Genomic DNA, 15,776 nt, shown 5'->3' with positions numbered 1-15,776 from the left:
GAGCTGTGCCTCTATCAGTAGTTGTGCCCACAAATGGGGAAGGACCTTCACAGGCTCCAGGGCAGCATGCTGATATTTGCCTTCTTTTTATTAGGATTACATCAACTCAGGCAAAATGTGATAGTTCAGGTTATGTCTGGCCTCTGGATTTCTTTTAAAATAATATAAGGGTAGTTGGGATTTGTTGTCAAATGGAAAATTCAGCATTCCATGTTGCAGCAGTGGGTGTTTTTCTGTTCTTTATCCCACCTTTTCTAAAATTCAGAACAATTTGGGGAAACATTTGGCTGCCTTGGGATGGTGTTTCCCCACGAGCAACCATCCCAGCAGCAGCCAGCACAGCCCCCCATGGGGAGGGGACCTGGCAGAAAGTCCCCACCAGCTGGGAGGGGATGACTGCCCCCCTCGCTGCTGTGCAGCCCCCAGGGAAGAGGCTCCTTGGGTCCCCAAAATCAAGTGGTCTGTGGTGCCTCTGTGCTGGCAGGGTGGCAGGTCCTGCCAGTAGCACCAGGGCTGGGTATGATGGCACAGTCCCCATGGCTCAGAGACTTGGCCCTCACACTGCCTAATTGTCCAGCCAATTAAAGGGGACTGTTTATTTCTGCTGGCATCTAGCAAGGATCCTGAGGCCGGCCCTGCTTCTGAAGGGTGCCTTGGGGGCTGCAGGCCCAGTTTTTCAAACGTATTTATTAGTCCCCCAATATATTTATGCCCAGGGCCGTTTGCTGTACCATCCCCTGCTTGCAGCACACTGCCTACATTAGCACAGACAAGTTGCTGGTGTGCCACTGAATTGGGGGACACAGGGTGGCCCCCCGCCTTTGCTCTGAGCTGGCTCCCAGTGGTGCCCAGACTTTCTGTGTGCTCCTTGGGAGACGGTTTGGGTGAAGTAGGAGCAGCAGCTCTGAAGCTGCCTTGATCTGACACTGTGTTCTCCCTTGTCTGCAGGATGGCAGCAAGCCTTACCCCCCAGACCTGTCCCGCAGCCCCCAGAGCCTCAGCGACACCGGCTACTCCTCCGACGGCATCTCCAGCTCACAGAGCGAGATCACCGGCCTGGTGCAGCAGGAAGAGGAGAAACTGAGCAGCACTGGGCTGGCTGGGCAGAGCCCCCCCAGCCCCTCTGAGCTCACCAAGTTGGAGAGCAGCATGCGGCCTCTCCTGGAAGGCCGGGGTGCACCAACACAGTCCCCTGAGCGTAGCAAGAGCCGCACAGAGCCACAGGAGGACCAGCGGCAACAGCAGCGGCCACGGTACCTCTCCATCACCCCTGAAGCCTTTGACTCAGACGAGGAGCTGGAGGACATCCTGGAGGAGGATGAGGAGTGGGAGAACCAGCGGGAGCGTCGGGAGAGCGCGGAGTCCTCAGATGAGTTTGGCAGCAAGCTGCGGCATGACTATGTGGAGGACAGCAGCGAGGGGGGCTTCTCCCCAGTGCCCCCCCGGGGCAAGGGCCAGGAGGCAGAGGTGACAGATGAGGAGTTCATGCGGAGACAGATCCTGGAGATGAGTGCTGAGGAGGACAACCTCGAAGAGGAAGAGGAAGGCTATGGGCGCACCAAGTACAGCGTCCCCAAAGCTGGTCAGAAGACCGAGGCAGAGAAGGGCAAAGAGCCAGCGTCAGCCAAGCGGCGCCTGCCACATGGTGCCAGCAGCATGTACACAGAGGAGAGCAAAGAGGTGGAGGCAGTGGAGGGTGATGACTTGAGCACGGCTCAGGGTGGGCTGCGGCGATTCAAGACCATTGAGCTGAACAGCACAACTGGCTATGGCCGGGAGATGGAGATTGGCCAGGAGCCGGATACCAGTGTGGACCGGGAGCCCGAGCTAGAGATGGAGAGCCTGACGGGCTCCCCTGAGGAGCGCTCACGGGGGGAGTACTCATCCACCCTGCCAGCCACAACGCCCAGCTACACCTCAGGCACCTCACCCACCTCCATCTCCTCGCTGGAGGAGGATAGCGACAGCAGCCCCAGCCGCCGGCAGCGACTGGAGGAGGTGAAGCAGCAGAGGAAGGCTCGGCATCGCTCACATGGCCCCTTGCTGCCCACCATTGAGGATTCATCTGAGGAGGAGGAGATGCGGGAAGAAGAGGAGCTCCTGCGGGAGCAGGAGAAGATGCGGGAGGTGGAGCAGCAGCGCATCCGGAGTACAGCACGCAAGACCAAGCGTGACAAGGAGGAGCTGAGGGCCCAGCGGAGGAGGGAGCGCTCCAAAACCCCCCCCAGCAATCTCTCCCCCATCGAGGACGCCTCCCCCACAGAGGAGCTGCGACAGGCGGCAGAGATGGAGGAGCTGCACCGCTCCTCCTGCTCCGAGTACTCGCCTTCCATTGACTCAGAAGCAGAGAGCTTTGATGCTGTGGCCTCCAAGCTGTACAAGTCTGGCAGCGAATACAACTTGCCCACTTTCATGTCACTGTACTCCCCGACAGAGAAGGTGGAGAGTGCTGCCAGCCAGCCCATCAGCAAGCCCCTGAAAAGCGCCGAGGAAGCCTATGAGGAGATGATGCGGAAGGCAGAGATGATGCAGAAGCAGCAGGTCCAGCAGGCCCAGCCTGCCTCTTCCTACAGCAGCACCTACCAGCAGGTTGGCTACCGCAGTACTGAGGGCCAGAATGGCTTTGACTACCAATATGGCGAGGAATACCAGTATGACAGCGGCCTCACGCGCCCCTCCCAGCCCAACTATGCCAGTGCCCTGCCAAAGGCAGGAGCAGTGTACGAGGAGATCCTGCAGACCTCACAGAGCATCTCCAGGATGCACCAGTCCTCTTCCTTTGACCTGGCCCTCAAGCAGGGTGAGAAGGTGAAGGGGCAGGAGGAGGCGTACCAGGAGAAGCACTTCCTCAATGCGGAGAGTGCCTACGCTGACCTGCTGAAGCAGAACGGTGGCCCACTCACCCCTGGCACAAGCCCCACACAGCTCTCTGCTCCTGTCTCCTTCGCCAGCTCCGACAGCAGCACCGGCAAGATTATTCCTGATGTCCGAGTCACTCAGCATTTTGCAAAAGAGGGACAAGACCTAGCCAAGCTCCAGAGTGCCCCGGCAGCACCCAGCCCAGTATCCAAGGCTACTACCACTCCTTATGCTTACAGCAAAGGCACCAGCACGGTGACAACAGCAGCAGGCAGCCCTGGGAGTGCGCTGCAGAGCTACAGCTCACCAAGTCCGGAGGCCCCATCCATAGCTGGGAGAAGCTACACTCCATCAAAGAGCACTGTCAGCTATGGCTCACAGACCGAGGATACCACCAGAAGCAGGACGGTGGAGATCAGCGTGCAGACAGCCAGGGAGAAGATCCCAGCCGTGAGTGACAGCAAGCCCACACTGCCCAAGACATACACCTTCTACAAGAGCTCCAGCCCTCCACTCTCACCCACCTCACCCACACAGAGTCCCACCCGCACCACAAAGGCCACGGCAGAGTTTTCCACACAGACACAGAGCCCAGTGCTCTCCTATGATGGTCCTTCTGCTGCCGCTGCTGGCCCGGACACCTCTTCCTCCATGGTGGCGCAGGGGACGCAGACGCCGCACCGGGCGGGCTCGCCACGCCTGACTCGGCAGGCCTCCTCACAGGACTCCCCCTTCATGGTGATCACACTGGCAGCCGATGCAGCCAGCCAAACCAAGCCAGTCAGCTCTGGCGCCTTGACGTCTCCCACTTCATCCCCCACCAGGCCAAGCCGGCAGCTGCTGGCACATGGTTACACCCAGACACCGGAGCCAGAGCAGCCAACAGGTGCCTACATCAGGACACAGCCAGTGAAGGACCACACCCAGAAAGCACCTGCCATGACTTCAGCTGCTGACGGCATCACAGGACTGTACAGCTGGGGAGCACTCCCTGCAGAAAACATCTCCCTCTGCCGCATCTCCTCCATCCCTGGTACGTCCCGGGTGGAGCCAGGGCCCAAGGTGCCAAGCAGCAACGCTGTGGACTTACGGACTGCATTGAAGTCTGCCCCCATCATCATAACAGACCAAGGCATGGATCTCACGTCCTTGGCCACCGAGGCCAGGAAGTACTGCCTGACCCTGGACCATATCCCCAGCCGGCAGTCCACAGCCATCCAGCCCTTGATCATCAACCTCAATGCCCAGGAGCAGCCCCACGCCATCATCGCAGCAGCCAGCACTGCCAGCCTAGCCATCGCCTCTCCCATGATTCTCTCTCAGTCCAAGCAACCCATGGTCTATGGAGACCCTTTCCAGAGCCGTGTGGATTTCGGGCAGGGGACCGGGAGCCCTGTGTGCTTGGCACAGGTGAAGCAGGTGGAGCAAGGTATCCAGACAGCCACTGTCAGAGCCAGTGGGGTGGCCAGTGGCAAGCCCGAGCCCACTGCCGCCCCCCAGACCAAATTTGCAAGGTACGGCATGCCAGGCCAGATGGTGAAGAAGGACGTGCTCCTCACCCAGACCGGTGGGGCACAGAATGCCAGCGGCCTCCCACAGTCTTTCCCACCAGAGCCAGGATCGGAGGTGTACCGGGCAGTGCCAGTAGAGCTGAAGAGCCAGAGCCCTCTCCTTGCCCTGGGTGGCAAGAAATCCCAGGTGATGATGGTGCAGATGGAGGAGGCAGCAACCGGCCCGGTGACCAAAGTGCTGAAGGAGGAGGCGCCAGCCAACGTCCTGGACCTCACAGGCGTGAAGCCGGAGAGCCAGGTGGCCTGCTGTGACATGGTATACAAGTTCCCCTTTGGTGGCAGCTGCACGGGTGCTTTCAACCCCACCTCCAAGATGCCAGAGAAGAAAACCGGGGAGGCGGCAGTGATGCCTGGTCGGAAAGCTGGTGGACCAATGTATGGCGGCAGAGAGCCAGAGCTGCCCGAGACCTTCCCTTACCGGGAGCAGCCGGCCCCAACACCTGCGCTCTACGAGGAGCAGAAATTTTACCCAGCCAGCGCCTTCGGACGACTCTACTCCTCCATGTCAGACACGAACCTCTCTGAAATTGGGATGAGCTACTACCACACAAAGGGGGATCAGTCCTTCCCTGCCCCAGCAGGTGATGCCGCTGTGGACCTCAGCACCATGAAGCACTCCTACAGTGTGGGCTTTGCCGAGGGGGGTTACCTGGGCCAGGGGCCACAGTACGGCTCTTTTTCTGACCTCCGCCAACCAGGAGAGCTGCTGAGTCACCCCTTCCCCATGCGGAGGTACAGCTCGGCCTCCAACATCTACTCCGACTACCGTTTCTCACACCGGGGGGACCTGGCCAGCTTCCAGGAGTCCAGCCTGGCCCACTACAGTGCCACCACGGCACGTGAGATCAGCCGCATGTGTGCTGCCCTCAACTCCATGGACCAGTACGGGGGCCGGCATGCCAATGGCCCTGATGTGCTGCCTTACGGCCCCAGCACCGGGCAGGGGGGCACAGGGGGGCTGGCAGCTCAGCAGCAGGGCCCTGTACCCCCCAAACCCAGTGGGATGTACAACCCCACCTTCCCTGAGGGACGCCAGGGCTTCAGCAACCTGGCACAGTACAACATTCCTGGTGTCCGCCTGGGCACCATCCGGCAAATGCTTCCTTCCACCGCAACCGTGCGGGCTGCCGACGGCATGATCTACTCCACCATCAACACCCCCATCGCCTCCACGCTGCCCATCACCACCCAGCCAGCCTCGGTGCTGCGGCCCATGCTGCGTGGGCTATATAGACCCTATGGCCCAGGCGGTGTGGCAGCAGTCCCACTGGCCAGCTTGGCCAGGGTGCCAGTTGTCACCCCCCGTGTCCCGCTTGCAGCACAAGGCCTCTACCGCTTCCCGACCCCAAGCCGGCCGGCCCCAGCAGCCTCAATGATGGAGACACCCGTGTACCTGGGGAAGCCCGTCGCCAGCACAGCACCGGCAGCAGTGGGAGCTGCTCCCGCTGCCAAAGCACCTGCTGCCCCCGCCGCACCTGCCAGTGGCTTGCAGAGAGCAGAGCCACCACCAGCTGCCCCCCGTGCAGAGGCGCCAGCAGCACCAGCAGCCCCCAAGGAGAGTGGGCCAGTGGCCACAGCGCCCAAGCCACCACTGGATGGAGCTCAGCGGGAGGAGCGGGAGCGGGAAGAGGAGCGTCAGCGCAAGCAGCAGGAGCACGTGCTGCAGCTGGAGCGAGAGCGCGTAGAGCTGGAGAAGCTGCGGCAGCTGCGGCTGCAGGAGGAGCTGGAGCGGGAGCGCGCCGAGCTGCAGCGGCACCGGGAGAAGGAGCAGCTGCTGGTGCAGCGGGAGCTGCAGGAGCTGCAGTGCATCAAGCAGCAGGTGCTGCAGCAGCAGCAGGAGGAGCGGCATGCGCAGCTAGCACTGCAACGGGAGCAGCTCGCCCAGCAGCGCCTCCAGCTTGAGCACATCCACCAGCTCCAGCACCAGCTGCAGCAGCAGCTGGAGGAGCAGAAGCGGCAGAAGACCATTTTCCCCACTCCCGTGGAGCCCACTGCCCGCCCACCCGAGGGGCCCGCTGAGGCGCCGCGGGTGCTGCCGCACAATGGGCAGGCATGGCCGCCACCGGGCCAGACACCCCCAGAGGGGCCTGCCGGTCCCCGCTACCCCATGCCACAGCGGCCACTTAGCAGCTCGGCCTCGGACATGTCACTTCAAGTCGAGGAGTCCTGGGAGCCCGGCCGGGGCATCAAGAAGAGGAACTCGATGCCACGGCTGAGGGATGCCTACGAGAAGGAGACCTTTGCAGCGCGGAAGATGGCGGACAGCAGCGTGCAGACAGATGAGGAGGACGGCGAGGAGCGTTTCATGCTGTCACGGCGGCGGCGGACGCGGCGCAGTGCTGACTGCAGTGTGCAGACGGACGAGGAGGACAGCGGGGAGTGGGAGCAGCCCGTGCGCCGCCGGCGCTCCAGGGCCTCACGGCACGCTGAGGCCAGCACCGAGGGCAAGACGGATGGGGCAACCCGCACAGCCAGCGTGGGTATCCAGACCATCAGCGACTGCTCAGTGCAGACAGAGCCCGACCAGCTGCTCCGTGTCTCCCCCTCCATTCACATCACCACCCATGACCCCCGAGTGGAGATCGTGAAGTACATCTCAGCCCCAGAGAAGACACAGCGGGGTGAAAGCCTGGCCTGCCAGACAGAGCCAGAGCCAGCTCCTCAACCTGGCGTTGTGGTCCCCCAGCTGACGGTGCCCACCACCATCCCACCCTACTCCACCAACCTCCAAATAGTGAGCACAGGCCCCCTGGACCCCCACACTGTCCGGCAGCAGACTCTGGGCAAATTTGAGAAGAAGAAGCCAGATCCCCTGGAAATTGGTTACCAATCCCATCTGCCGGCCGAATCCCTCTCCCAGCTGGTAACCCGCCAGCCACCCCGCTCTCCCCAGGTCCTCTACTCACCCGTCTCGCCCTTGTCCCCCCATCGCCTCCTGGAGTCCTCCTTTGCCACCAGCGAGCGACTGAACAAGGCCCACGTTCCCCCACAGAAGCACTTCACCACCGACTTAGCCCAGCGCCAGCAGACGCTGCCGCGCCCCATCAAGACCATGCAGCGCTCCCTGTCTGACCCCAAGCCCATCAGCCCCACCTCTGAGGAGGCCGGCAAGGACAGGTTCTCCCTCTACCAACACCCGCTGCTCCCCAGCTCACAGGTATGTCACCACAGGGAACAACCTTACCCTCAGGGAACAGCCCCAGAAGGCACCTCGGGACACTGCGGTTTCATTAGCGCTGTGGCAATTAATATTTCAAAAGGCCGGGCCCGTGGCAGCCGATGGCAGCCAGCAGGCACAGACATGCATGCCAATACCAGCAGCTGGAGGAAGGCCCTGGAGGTCCATTGGCTGCATGAGCCTGTCAGCAGGCAGGAGATGCTGTGGGTTGGCAGCATCAGGGCTGTCCCCTGCTCCAGATGGGTCCCCCTTCTCTCTCGAGGAGCCACCACCATGCACAGCTCCACTTAGGGTTGTGGTGGCTCTTGCTCACACCTTTGCCCCCACACACCAAGGTTGCCTTGGGCAGTCAAGTGCCCAGCCAAGAAGTCCCGGGGCAATTCCTGGGGCAGCAGCACCCACCAGCAGTCCTCCAAGTCCCTCTGCCAAGTGCCCATGGACAGAAAGCATTTTTTGCAGCAGAGGGTATGCACGTGGCCAGCTCAGCGCTTGGCCGGCTGCCACCCCTGGTAATTACTCACGGAAAGCGCCCTGCCTGTTACTTCCATCCTATTTATTGCGCTTTTACATAAACGCCGCTTTCTCAGTGCATGAGGGAACATGTGCACAGCAGGATGCCTCACCCCAGCCCCTAGGGCACGGGAGGACCACTGCAATGCTTGGGGTGGGACGTGGGGGGGACACCCACCTGCCCCCCTGACCAGATGTCCCTTGGCTTTGCAGGTGGGGGGGCTGCAGTCAAGCTCGCTGGCACGCAAGGTGAAGCGGACACTGCCCAGCCCACCACCTGAGGAGCCCCACGTCCCCCTGGCGAGCCCAGCTGCCTCCCAGCTCTACCTGAGCAGCCTGGCTCCCAAGGCCACTGCGCCTGTCACCAAGGCCAGCCTGCTGAAGGAGCTGGACCGCGACCTGAGGCTGGTGGAACATGAGGCCACCAAGCTGCGGAAGAAGCAGGCGGAGCTGGACGAGGAGGAGAAGGAAATCGATGCAAAGCTGAAGTACCTGGAGCTGGGCATCACCCAGCGCAAGGAGTCGCTGCTGAAGGATCGGGTTGGTGGGCGGGACCACCCCTACCTGCGCTACCCAGGGGATCGCCGCGACTACCTGTCAGACAGCGAGCTGCACAGCCTGCGCCTCGCCGCCTACGACAGCGCCGGCCTGCGCCCGGCCGGGCAGTACCCTGACTACAACGCTGCCGCCGCCGCTGCCGCCGCCGCCGCTGCCTCCTATGGCGCCTACCCGTACCCTGCCCCGCAGGGCCCCACCGCCTTCCCACCACCACGCCTCCAGCACCCCCAGTACCCCACAGCCAGCACCTCACAGGATGGCTTGCCGGCAGCTCCACTGCCCACCTTCACCTCGCCTGGTGGCTTCTCGGCCCCCGGCACCGCATACCCAGAGCTGGGCACCCCAGCCCAGCCAGGCTTCCAGCCCCAAAACCCCTACCAAGCCCCAAGCGCCTTCGCTGGGGCAGCCACCGTGCCGGCAGCACAGCCCACCCTCTACCAGAGCCCAGCAGACATAGCTGGCGGGCACCAGAAGCCACGGCAGACCTCTCTGGCTGACCTAGAACAGAAGATCCCCACCAACTACGAGGTCATCAGTGCGGCCACCAGTTCCTCTGCCGTGCCTGATGTCACCTTCAGCACTGCACCGGCGAGCAGTGGCTATGAGCAGTACAAGGCACCTGAGACCCGGCCGGCTGAGAGAACCAGCACGGCACCAGGCCCCTCAGCCAGCTACTCTTCCGAGTCCCTCTACACCAGTCTGGAGCAGAACATTCCCCGTAACTACGTGATGATCGAGGACATCAGCGAGCTCACCAAGGAGAGTCCAGCAGTGGATGGGCAGAAAGCAGAGCCAGTGGGCACGAGCACTGATAGCCGCCACAGCAGAGAGAAGAGTGATCTAGGGGACACCGAGGGCTCCAGCCGTCCCTGCTGCTACACCAAAGCTGAAGAGGAGTCTGAGGAGGACATCTATGATCACCATGGCCCCGACCATCGTGGGAAGAACAGCTACTACCGGGGCACAGAAAGCAATGGCAGGGTGTCAGGGAGCTCCACCAGCTCGAGCTACTACTATGGGGACAGTGAGTACCGGCACTCCTCACGGATGGACAAGCACAGCTCTGGCACGCCACTACCGAAGCATTCATCCAAGAACCTGGCACCTGCTGTCATCTCCTCCAAGCGCAGCAAGCACAGGAAGCAGGGCATGGAGCAGAAGATCTCCAAGTTCTCCCCCATTGAAGAAGCCAAAGATGTAGAGTCAGACCTGGCCTCCTACTCAACAACCACCTCAATTGGCAGCAGCAATGTGGCCTCTAGGGCCAAGAAGCTGCAGGATGAGATTACCTACGGCCTGAAGAAGAACGTCTATGAGCAGCAAAAGTACTACGGTGTCTCCAGCCGGGATCTGGTGGACGAGGAGGAGCGGATCTACTCTTCCAGCAGCAGAACCCGCTCCTCTGGCTATGGGGTGGAAAAGTCCTCCAGCCGGGAGATGGGCGGCCGGAGCAAGTCCTATGAGCGGGAGAGCATGGAGCGCTCCCAGAAAGTCAGCTCCAAGCCGTCATCCCTCAGCATGAGCCAGAGCCGTGGGCGGGCACCCATGCGCTCGCAGCCCTCAGAGGAGGAGAGCCCTGTCAGCCCTATGGGAAAGTCAATGGGGGGGTCACGCACTGCAGGAGGGCCGGGCCCCCAGTCAGCGGGGGACCCCTGCTCCCAGTTCTGCTCCAGCCACTCGTTGCCTGATGTGCAAAAGCACATCAAAGACGTGCCAAGGAGTCACTCGTACAAGCACGAGGAGGGCTACGGCATGGATGATGCCCATTGCGTTGTCTCGGACAGCGAAGGTAACAGCTCCCCGTGGTGACCACCCCAGAGCATGGCACTTCCCCGGGGCATGCCCGTCCGCTCGTACGCAGAGACACTCTCACCGCCTCAGTTTGCTTGACACGTGCCTTCCTCCCCCTGCCCTGGGTGTTCGGTGTTAGCTGGTCCTGCACGGTGCCCTGCTGCGCCGCGTCCCGTCCCCACTGGCACGTGCTGTCCCCTGCGCGCGTGCCCGCTGCTTGTCCCTCCCACTTCATTGCATGGCTTCCGCCCGCGCAGCCTTGAGCGAGAGATTGACTGTGGTTTGTTTTTGGTTTCTGAAGCCTATCATTTGGGTCAGGAGGAGACAGACTGGTTTGATAAGCCCAGGGAGGCGCGGGCAGAGAGGGTCAGGCACTACGGTGGCCACTCTTCCTCACAGAAGAGACCCCCAGTTAAGCACACCTACCACGATTATGACGAGCCCCCCGATGAAGACCCGTGGCAGCACGACGACTACCCCCAACACCGCGAGCACCGGCACCACAGGGAGTATGATCGCCATGCTGGCTCCTCCCGGCACGCCAGCGACGAGCCCCCACGCCGCTCCTCGAAGCAGCACCCACGAGAATCTGGCCGCCATGAGCCCCGTGGCCATGGGCCTTCAGCCGGCCCCAAGAAGGCTCAGCAGCCCGAGTCCCGCGCACCTTACGGCCCCAGCTCCTCTGATTACGCCCCGTCATCCCGCCCCGCTGCTCACCACCATGGCACTGAGACCCCCAAGGCACAGAAACCTTCCCAGCCGCATGGGTCGGCCACGCCAGCACCGAAGCCGGAGCCCCTCACACACCCACAGCAGCCGGCGGCCAGGCAGCAGCAGGCAGGGCAACCGGCAGCACGGCAGCAGCCGGCAGCGCGCCAGGCTGCCCAGCCAGCAAGCTCGGCACAGCCTGACACCAGGGGCAGGACACAGGGACCCCCCTCATCCCGGCCACCGCAGCAGCAGCCAGGGCCGGCCCAGGCAGCAGGGAAGGCACCAGCCACACTCCATGCACAGCCGGGTGGACACCCAGCACCGGCGGTAAGTACAGGCTTAGCTGGCCAGGCTGCATCCTGACCCCACAGCTCTGCCTGGAATCGACACAGCTGGCTGTGGCCAGGGGCTGGCAGGGGAAGTGTTGGCAATGGGAGCTATGGAGTAAAGTATATCCCACTCACACGCCCAATACAGACACCCATAGGTGCTGTGGAAGCTGCCATCCCCTTGAGGGGACCCAGGAGGGGACATCACTATGTCCTGGATCCCTTGCTGCCTCTTCTGGGGCTGTGGAGCAGTGTTTGGGGGTTTCAGTGTCACCTTCCAGCCTGGGCCACCCCCGGCAGATGCTCTATTGGGAGGGTGAGCCCTGAGAGCTGTTTTCCCCTTTCCAGACAAAGGTGGAGCCAACAGACACATCCAAACCTGCAGCAAAAGTGCCACAGCAGCCGGGGAGAGCGCCGTCAGCACAGCCCCTGGGAGCAGCAGGTCAGTGAGCCCCAGTGGCACTGTGCCATCTGTCCCACCTTATGCCAGCTGCCTGGCACCCCAAAGCTCGGCTGAGCTCCCCCAGCCAGGCCTGTCCCAGGCTAACAGTGGCTTCATTTGTCCCCCAGCAGACAGCAAGGCCGGTCCAAGGGCAGCCGGGCCACGTGGTCCCGCGGGCATGGCCACAGGGCAGCCAGGCGGGGAAGGAGAGAGCGTCTTCTCCAAAATCCTGCCAGGGGGGGCAGCGGAACAAGCAGGCAAACTGACTGAAGGTGAGGGCTGCTCCCGGGATGGGGACAGGGCTGTGGTGCTGTTATGCACCGAGATGGGGTCGGGCACCTTGGGGATGGTTGGGTGCAGCCAGTGGGATGCAGTGCTCCCACAGTTTGGGGCCCAGGGAAGCGGAGGGCCACGGTTACTACGCCATACTGACACCTGTCCTGGCTTCCCCGCAGCGGTGTCAGCTTTCGGCAAGAAGTTCACTTCGTTCTGGTGAGAGAACGGCACAAGGTGAGTGCAGCCAGCACCGGGCACTGTGCTCTCCCTGCCCTCCCTCCCACCAGCACAGGACTCTACCTGCCCCGGCCGTGCCTGATGCCCTCCTCCTCCCTTCCACTGCAGGAGTTTGGGAAGTGAGTGGAGATTTGAGTCGTTGCAGTGGAAAAACCTATGAAGAAGCCAATGAATTCAGCACGCGGCGCCAGACTCTGAGTATAACAGTGAGTGTACAGGGCACACCTGCACACAAGTCCCCCTCCGCCATGCCACCTCAGAGGTTCGAGCAGCACCAATGTTCCCCGAGCACCTGCTGAGCCCTGCCTTGCCATACTCTCAGCCTCCAGGCTGCGAAAGACATAGCATGGACCCATCCCCTTCATGGTGGGCCACTCATCGCCATCTTCACCCCCAGGTGCTGGCCCCAAGCCAAAGCGTGGAGGCTTGGCCTTGTTCCACACTCTCGGCAATGCTGGTGCAGACCCTGGGTTTCCAGGGGAGCTTTGGGCGGTCCGGGCTCTGCTCCGGGAGCCCGTCCAGTGCGGGGGCGGGCGGAGGCGGCGGCAGCTGCTCCGCCGGCAGTGCCTCTTGGCTCTCTGGGGTCTTTTCGCTCGGGCTAGCGCTGCCGCTCGGCGGGGACCCTTCCGCGGGGAGGGGCTGCTCGGACTAACGCCTCTCTCTCTCTCTCTCGCTGTCTCTCTCTCTCTCCCCCTCTCTGGCTCTCGCAAGCTTTTGAAAACAGGGCGATCCCTGGATGCTGGACCAAACGACGGCCGAGCAGGGGCCCGGCGGACGCCCCGGGGCGGGTGCCCCCCACGCCTGGCGAGCAGCTCCGGCGCGGCACACGGCGAGCCCCGGCAGCTGCCCCGAGGGGATGGGCCTGGTCCGGACCGTCGGGTCAGGCCCCGTAGGTCGGCTGCGGCCCTTTCTCAAGATTATACGCAGAGTTGCTCCCTCTGAACCCCAGCTCTGGCCTCTTCATAGGTTTTTCCCCCCCGCGAGCCGAGGGCTGGGCGCTGTGGGCGCCGCTCCTCCTTCCCGACCCCACCCGCCCCGCCGGGGCCGTCCCCGCGCCCCCTGCACTGCGGCCGCTCCCGGCCCCGCCGGGGAGCCCCGGAGCGCGTCAGCTAGGACCTAACACTGTTTCACTACCGAAATACGAGGCCATAGGACTCTGAGAGGCGGCGCGGCCGGCTGGGCGCGTGTCCGAAGCCATTGGAAGCAATTGAAAGGGCCGCGCTCGCCACGCAGCCAGCGCGCCTGCCGCCGGGCACCCCTTTTCTTTCAAGAACAGCCTTAATCATCCCACTTTGATTTCTGTGTATACCTCATCCGCACCGGGGGGTGGGGGGGGGACACGGGGCGTCGTCAGGGGGGGTCCTTTTTTCCTCGGTTTCTTTGGGTTCATTTTCTTTTGGTTTCGGGGTTTTATTTTTCTAAAGTTTATACCAAATCCTCTTCCCTCTTTGCTTTGTGCGATGAGTTAGCACACGGGCTGTCGTCTGTAGAAGCAATAGAGTGCAGGAGGCTACAAAAGAGCACAAATCCCGTGGAACAAGATCAGGAGAGCTTTGCCTCCGGCAGTATCCTTCCTTTTACTGTGCAATCCAAGTCCTTCTCAAGCCATTTTGCGGGGACGGCCGGCGCAGCGGCCGGCGGCCAAAGCCCACTCGCCCTGCCAGGAGGGGATTCCCAGGGGGGGAGGCAGCCCGAGGAGGGGGCTCGCCCGCGCCCCGCCGCCTCCCCGCGCTGGCAGCGCCCCGCCGACACCCCCGTGGCGGGGGGGCAGCCGCTCGCTCACCCGCCTGATGTTCTATGCAACGAAATAACACGACTCCAGAACAAGACCTGTGAATAGCTAATCAGTTCAATGTCGCGCCTAAGGGTTCCATCGCAAAGCGTGCCGCCGAGCGACCCGAGAACTATTCAGTACCGACCACCCGTGCGTATGAATTCGTGGCATGTTCGACCCACGGAGGGCCACTTTGCCAAAGGGCAGCCCTAGCGCCCGTGACCGTCTGTCCCGTCGTAGAGCATGGCTTGCTACTTCTCTGCACGGTTCCACCCGCCTTTCAGTGCTTGCTGTTCTTTGCCTGGACTTTTCTTTTTTTCTTCTCCATCAGTCCATCGCTGTACTGAAAGCTCTTAGCAGATTTATGCACTTGTGACCGAGGACCCGGCTGCCGCGGGAAGCCCCCGCTTTGTCGCTTTGTGGCAGATCCCTCGCCGGGAGCTCTGCCGGTGCCCAAGGCTGGGGGCAGGCCGGCGGCTGTGGGACGGGGATCCCGGGGGCAGCCCCAAGGAGGAGCGCCCCGGCCCCGCGCACAGCCACCGCCTCTCCCCGCCCATGACAAGTGCAGAGCCTGAGGGTGCCTCCCGCGGGCCGCCGGCCCCGCCGCTCCTCGCGCTGTAAATACGTGTACAGTGTGTAAATCGCACGCGGGACCGAGACCCCCGCCGGGGCCAATCTCGCCGCCCGAGCACATCCGCCACCTTGCCTTCGTGCCTGCCAGGACCGGGGGCACGCAGTCCCCCCGCCGGGCCGGGCCCCCAGCCCGAGTTGTGGCAATCTGCTGGACAGGGTGGGGGGACCGGGGGGTGCAAAGACCGAGGGCCGAGCGCGGCTGGGCGCCGTTTCCAGCGGTAAGTGCGATGCCGGGTGCGCTCCCTCTGAACATTGTGACGGTGTGCGTGTCTGCTGTGCTCTGTGCCACCCGTAGTGACCCCGTACCGTGCCGTACCGTGCCGTACCGTGCCGTACCACCCCCGCCGCTGTGTCGTGACTCCCTCCCAGAAGCTGCCCCCTCACCAGGTGTTTCTGTGGGAACAGAATAAAAAGGACTTGACACAAACCACAGGCTAGCCCCGATTCTTGCCTGCCTGCAGTCTGGGGGACGGGCGTTCGGGACGCCTGCCATGGTGGGGGTGGCTGGAATGGGTCTAGTTGTCACCAAGCACTGTTGAGCTCTGCCACTCACAGCTGGGCTGGTGGGATAGGGGGTCCCTGTGGGCATCAAGGATCCGATCCCACCTGCCTGGCCAGGCTGCTGGGTGCAATGGGCTCCCAAGGGTCCAATCCCCGCTGGCAGGGCTGCTGTGGGCACCAATGATTCAGTCCCACCCCCCGACCAGGCTGCTCAGTTCAATGGGCCCGCGATGGCCCGATATCCCCCAGCCAGGCTGCTGGGCTGGGGATCCTTGTGCCTCTCAAAGGGCCCGATCCCCCCGGTCCTGCGCATGGAACCCCTGTCCTGCAGCCACCCGGTGGGTAAACCACCCCTGGCTGATCCAGAGGCTGCGGGGCCGCGGTCTGTCCCCCGGCTGCGGCCTCA

The 15,776-nt window shown here is 62.8% G+C and overlaps 1 protein-coding gene across 3 annotated transcripts in view; it reads left to right on the top strand.

Moving 5' to 3' along the window:
- The window catches only part of BSN (bassoon presynaptic cytomatrix protein), an 89,256-nt gene extending 73,957 nt beyond the window's left edge, over window positions 1-15,299 (top strand). For 2 of the 3 annotated variants that reach the window (XM_068201567.1, XM_068201570.1), the window contains 8 exons: window positions 949-7,587; window positions 8,332-10,465; window positions 10,769-11,505; window positions 11,856-11,949; window positions 12,078-12,221; window positions 12,405-12,459; window positions 12,571-12,668; window positions 13,174-15,299. In XM_068201567.1, the coding sequence (XP_068057668.1) occupies window positions 949-7,587; window positions 8,332-10,465; window positions 10,769-11,505; window positions 11,856-11,949; window positions 12,078-12,221; window positions 12,405-12,445 (9,789 nt within the window). In that variant the 3' untranslated portion in view covers window positions 12,446-12,459; window positions 12,571-12,668; window positions 13,174-15,299. The remainder of the gene's footprint in view (window positions 1-948; window positions 7,588-8,331; window positions 10,466-10,768; window positions 11,506-11,855; window positions 11,950-12,077; window positions 12,222-12,404; window positions 12,460-12,570; window positions 12,669-13,173) is intronic. The other variant, XM_068201568.1, reaches the window with a different exon arrangement.
- The last annotated feature ends 477 nt before the right edge of the window (window positions 15,300-15,776 follow it).

This window comes from Anomalospiza imberbis, chromosome 11 (genome assembly GCF_031753505.1).
Source record: "Anomalospiza imberbis isolate Cuckoo-Finch-1a 21T00152 chromosome 11, ASM3175350v1, whole genome shotgun sequence".
Lineage (NCBI taxonomy): Eukaryota > Metazoa > Chordata > Aves > Passeriformes > Viduidae > Anomalospiza > Anomalospiza imberbis.
Note: the sequence above shows the minus strand (reverse complement) of the source record. Positions and strands in the feature narration are given on the sequence as shown.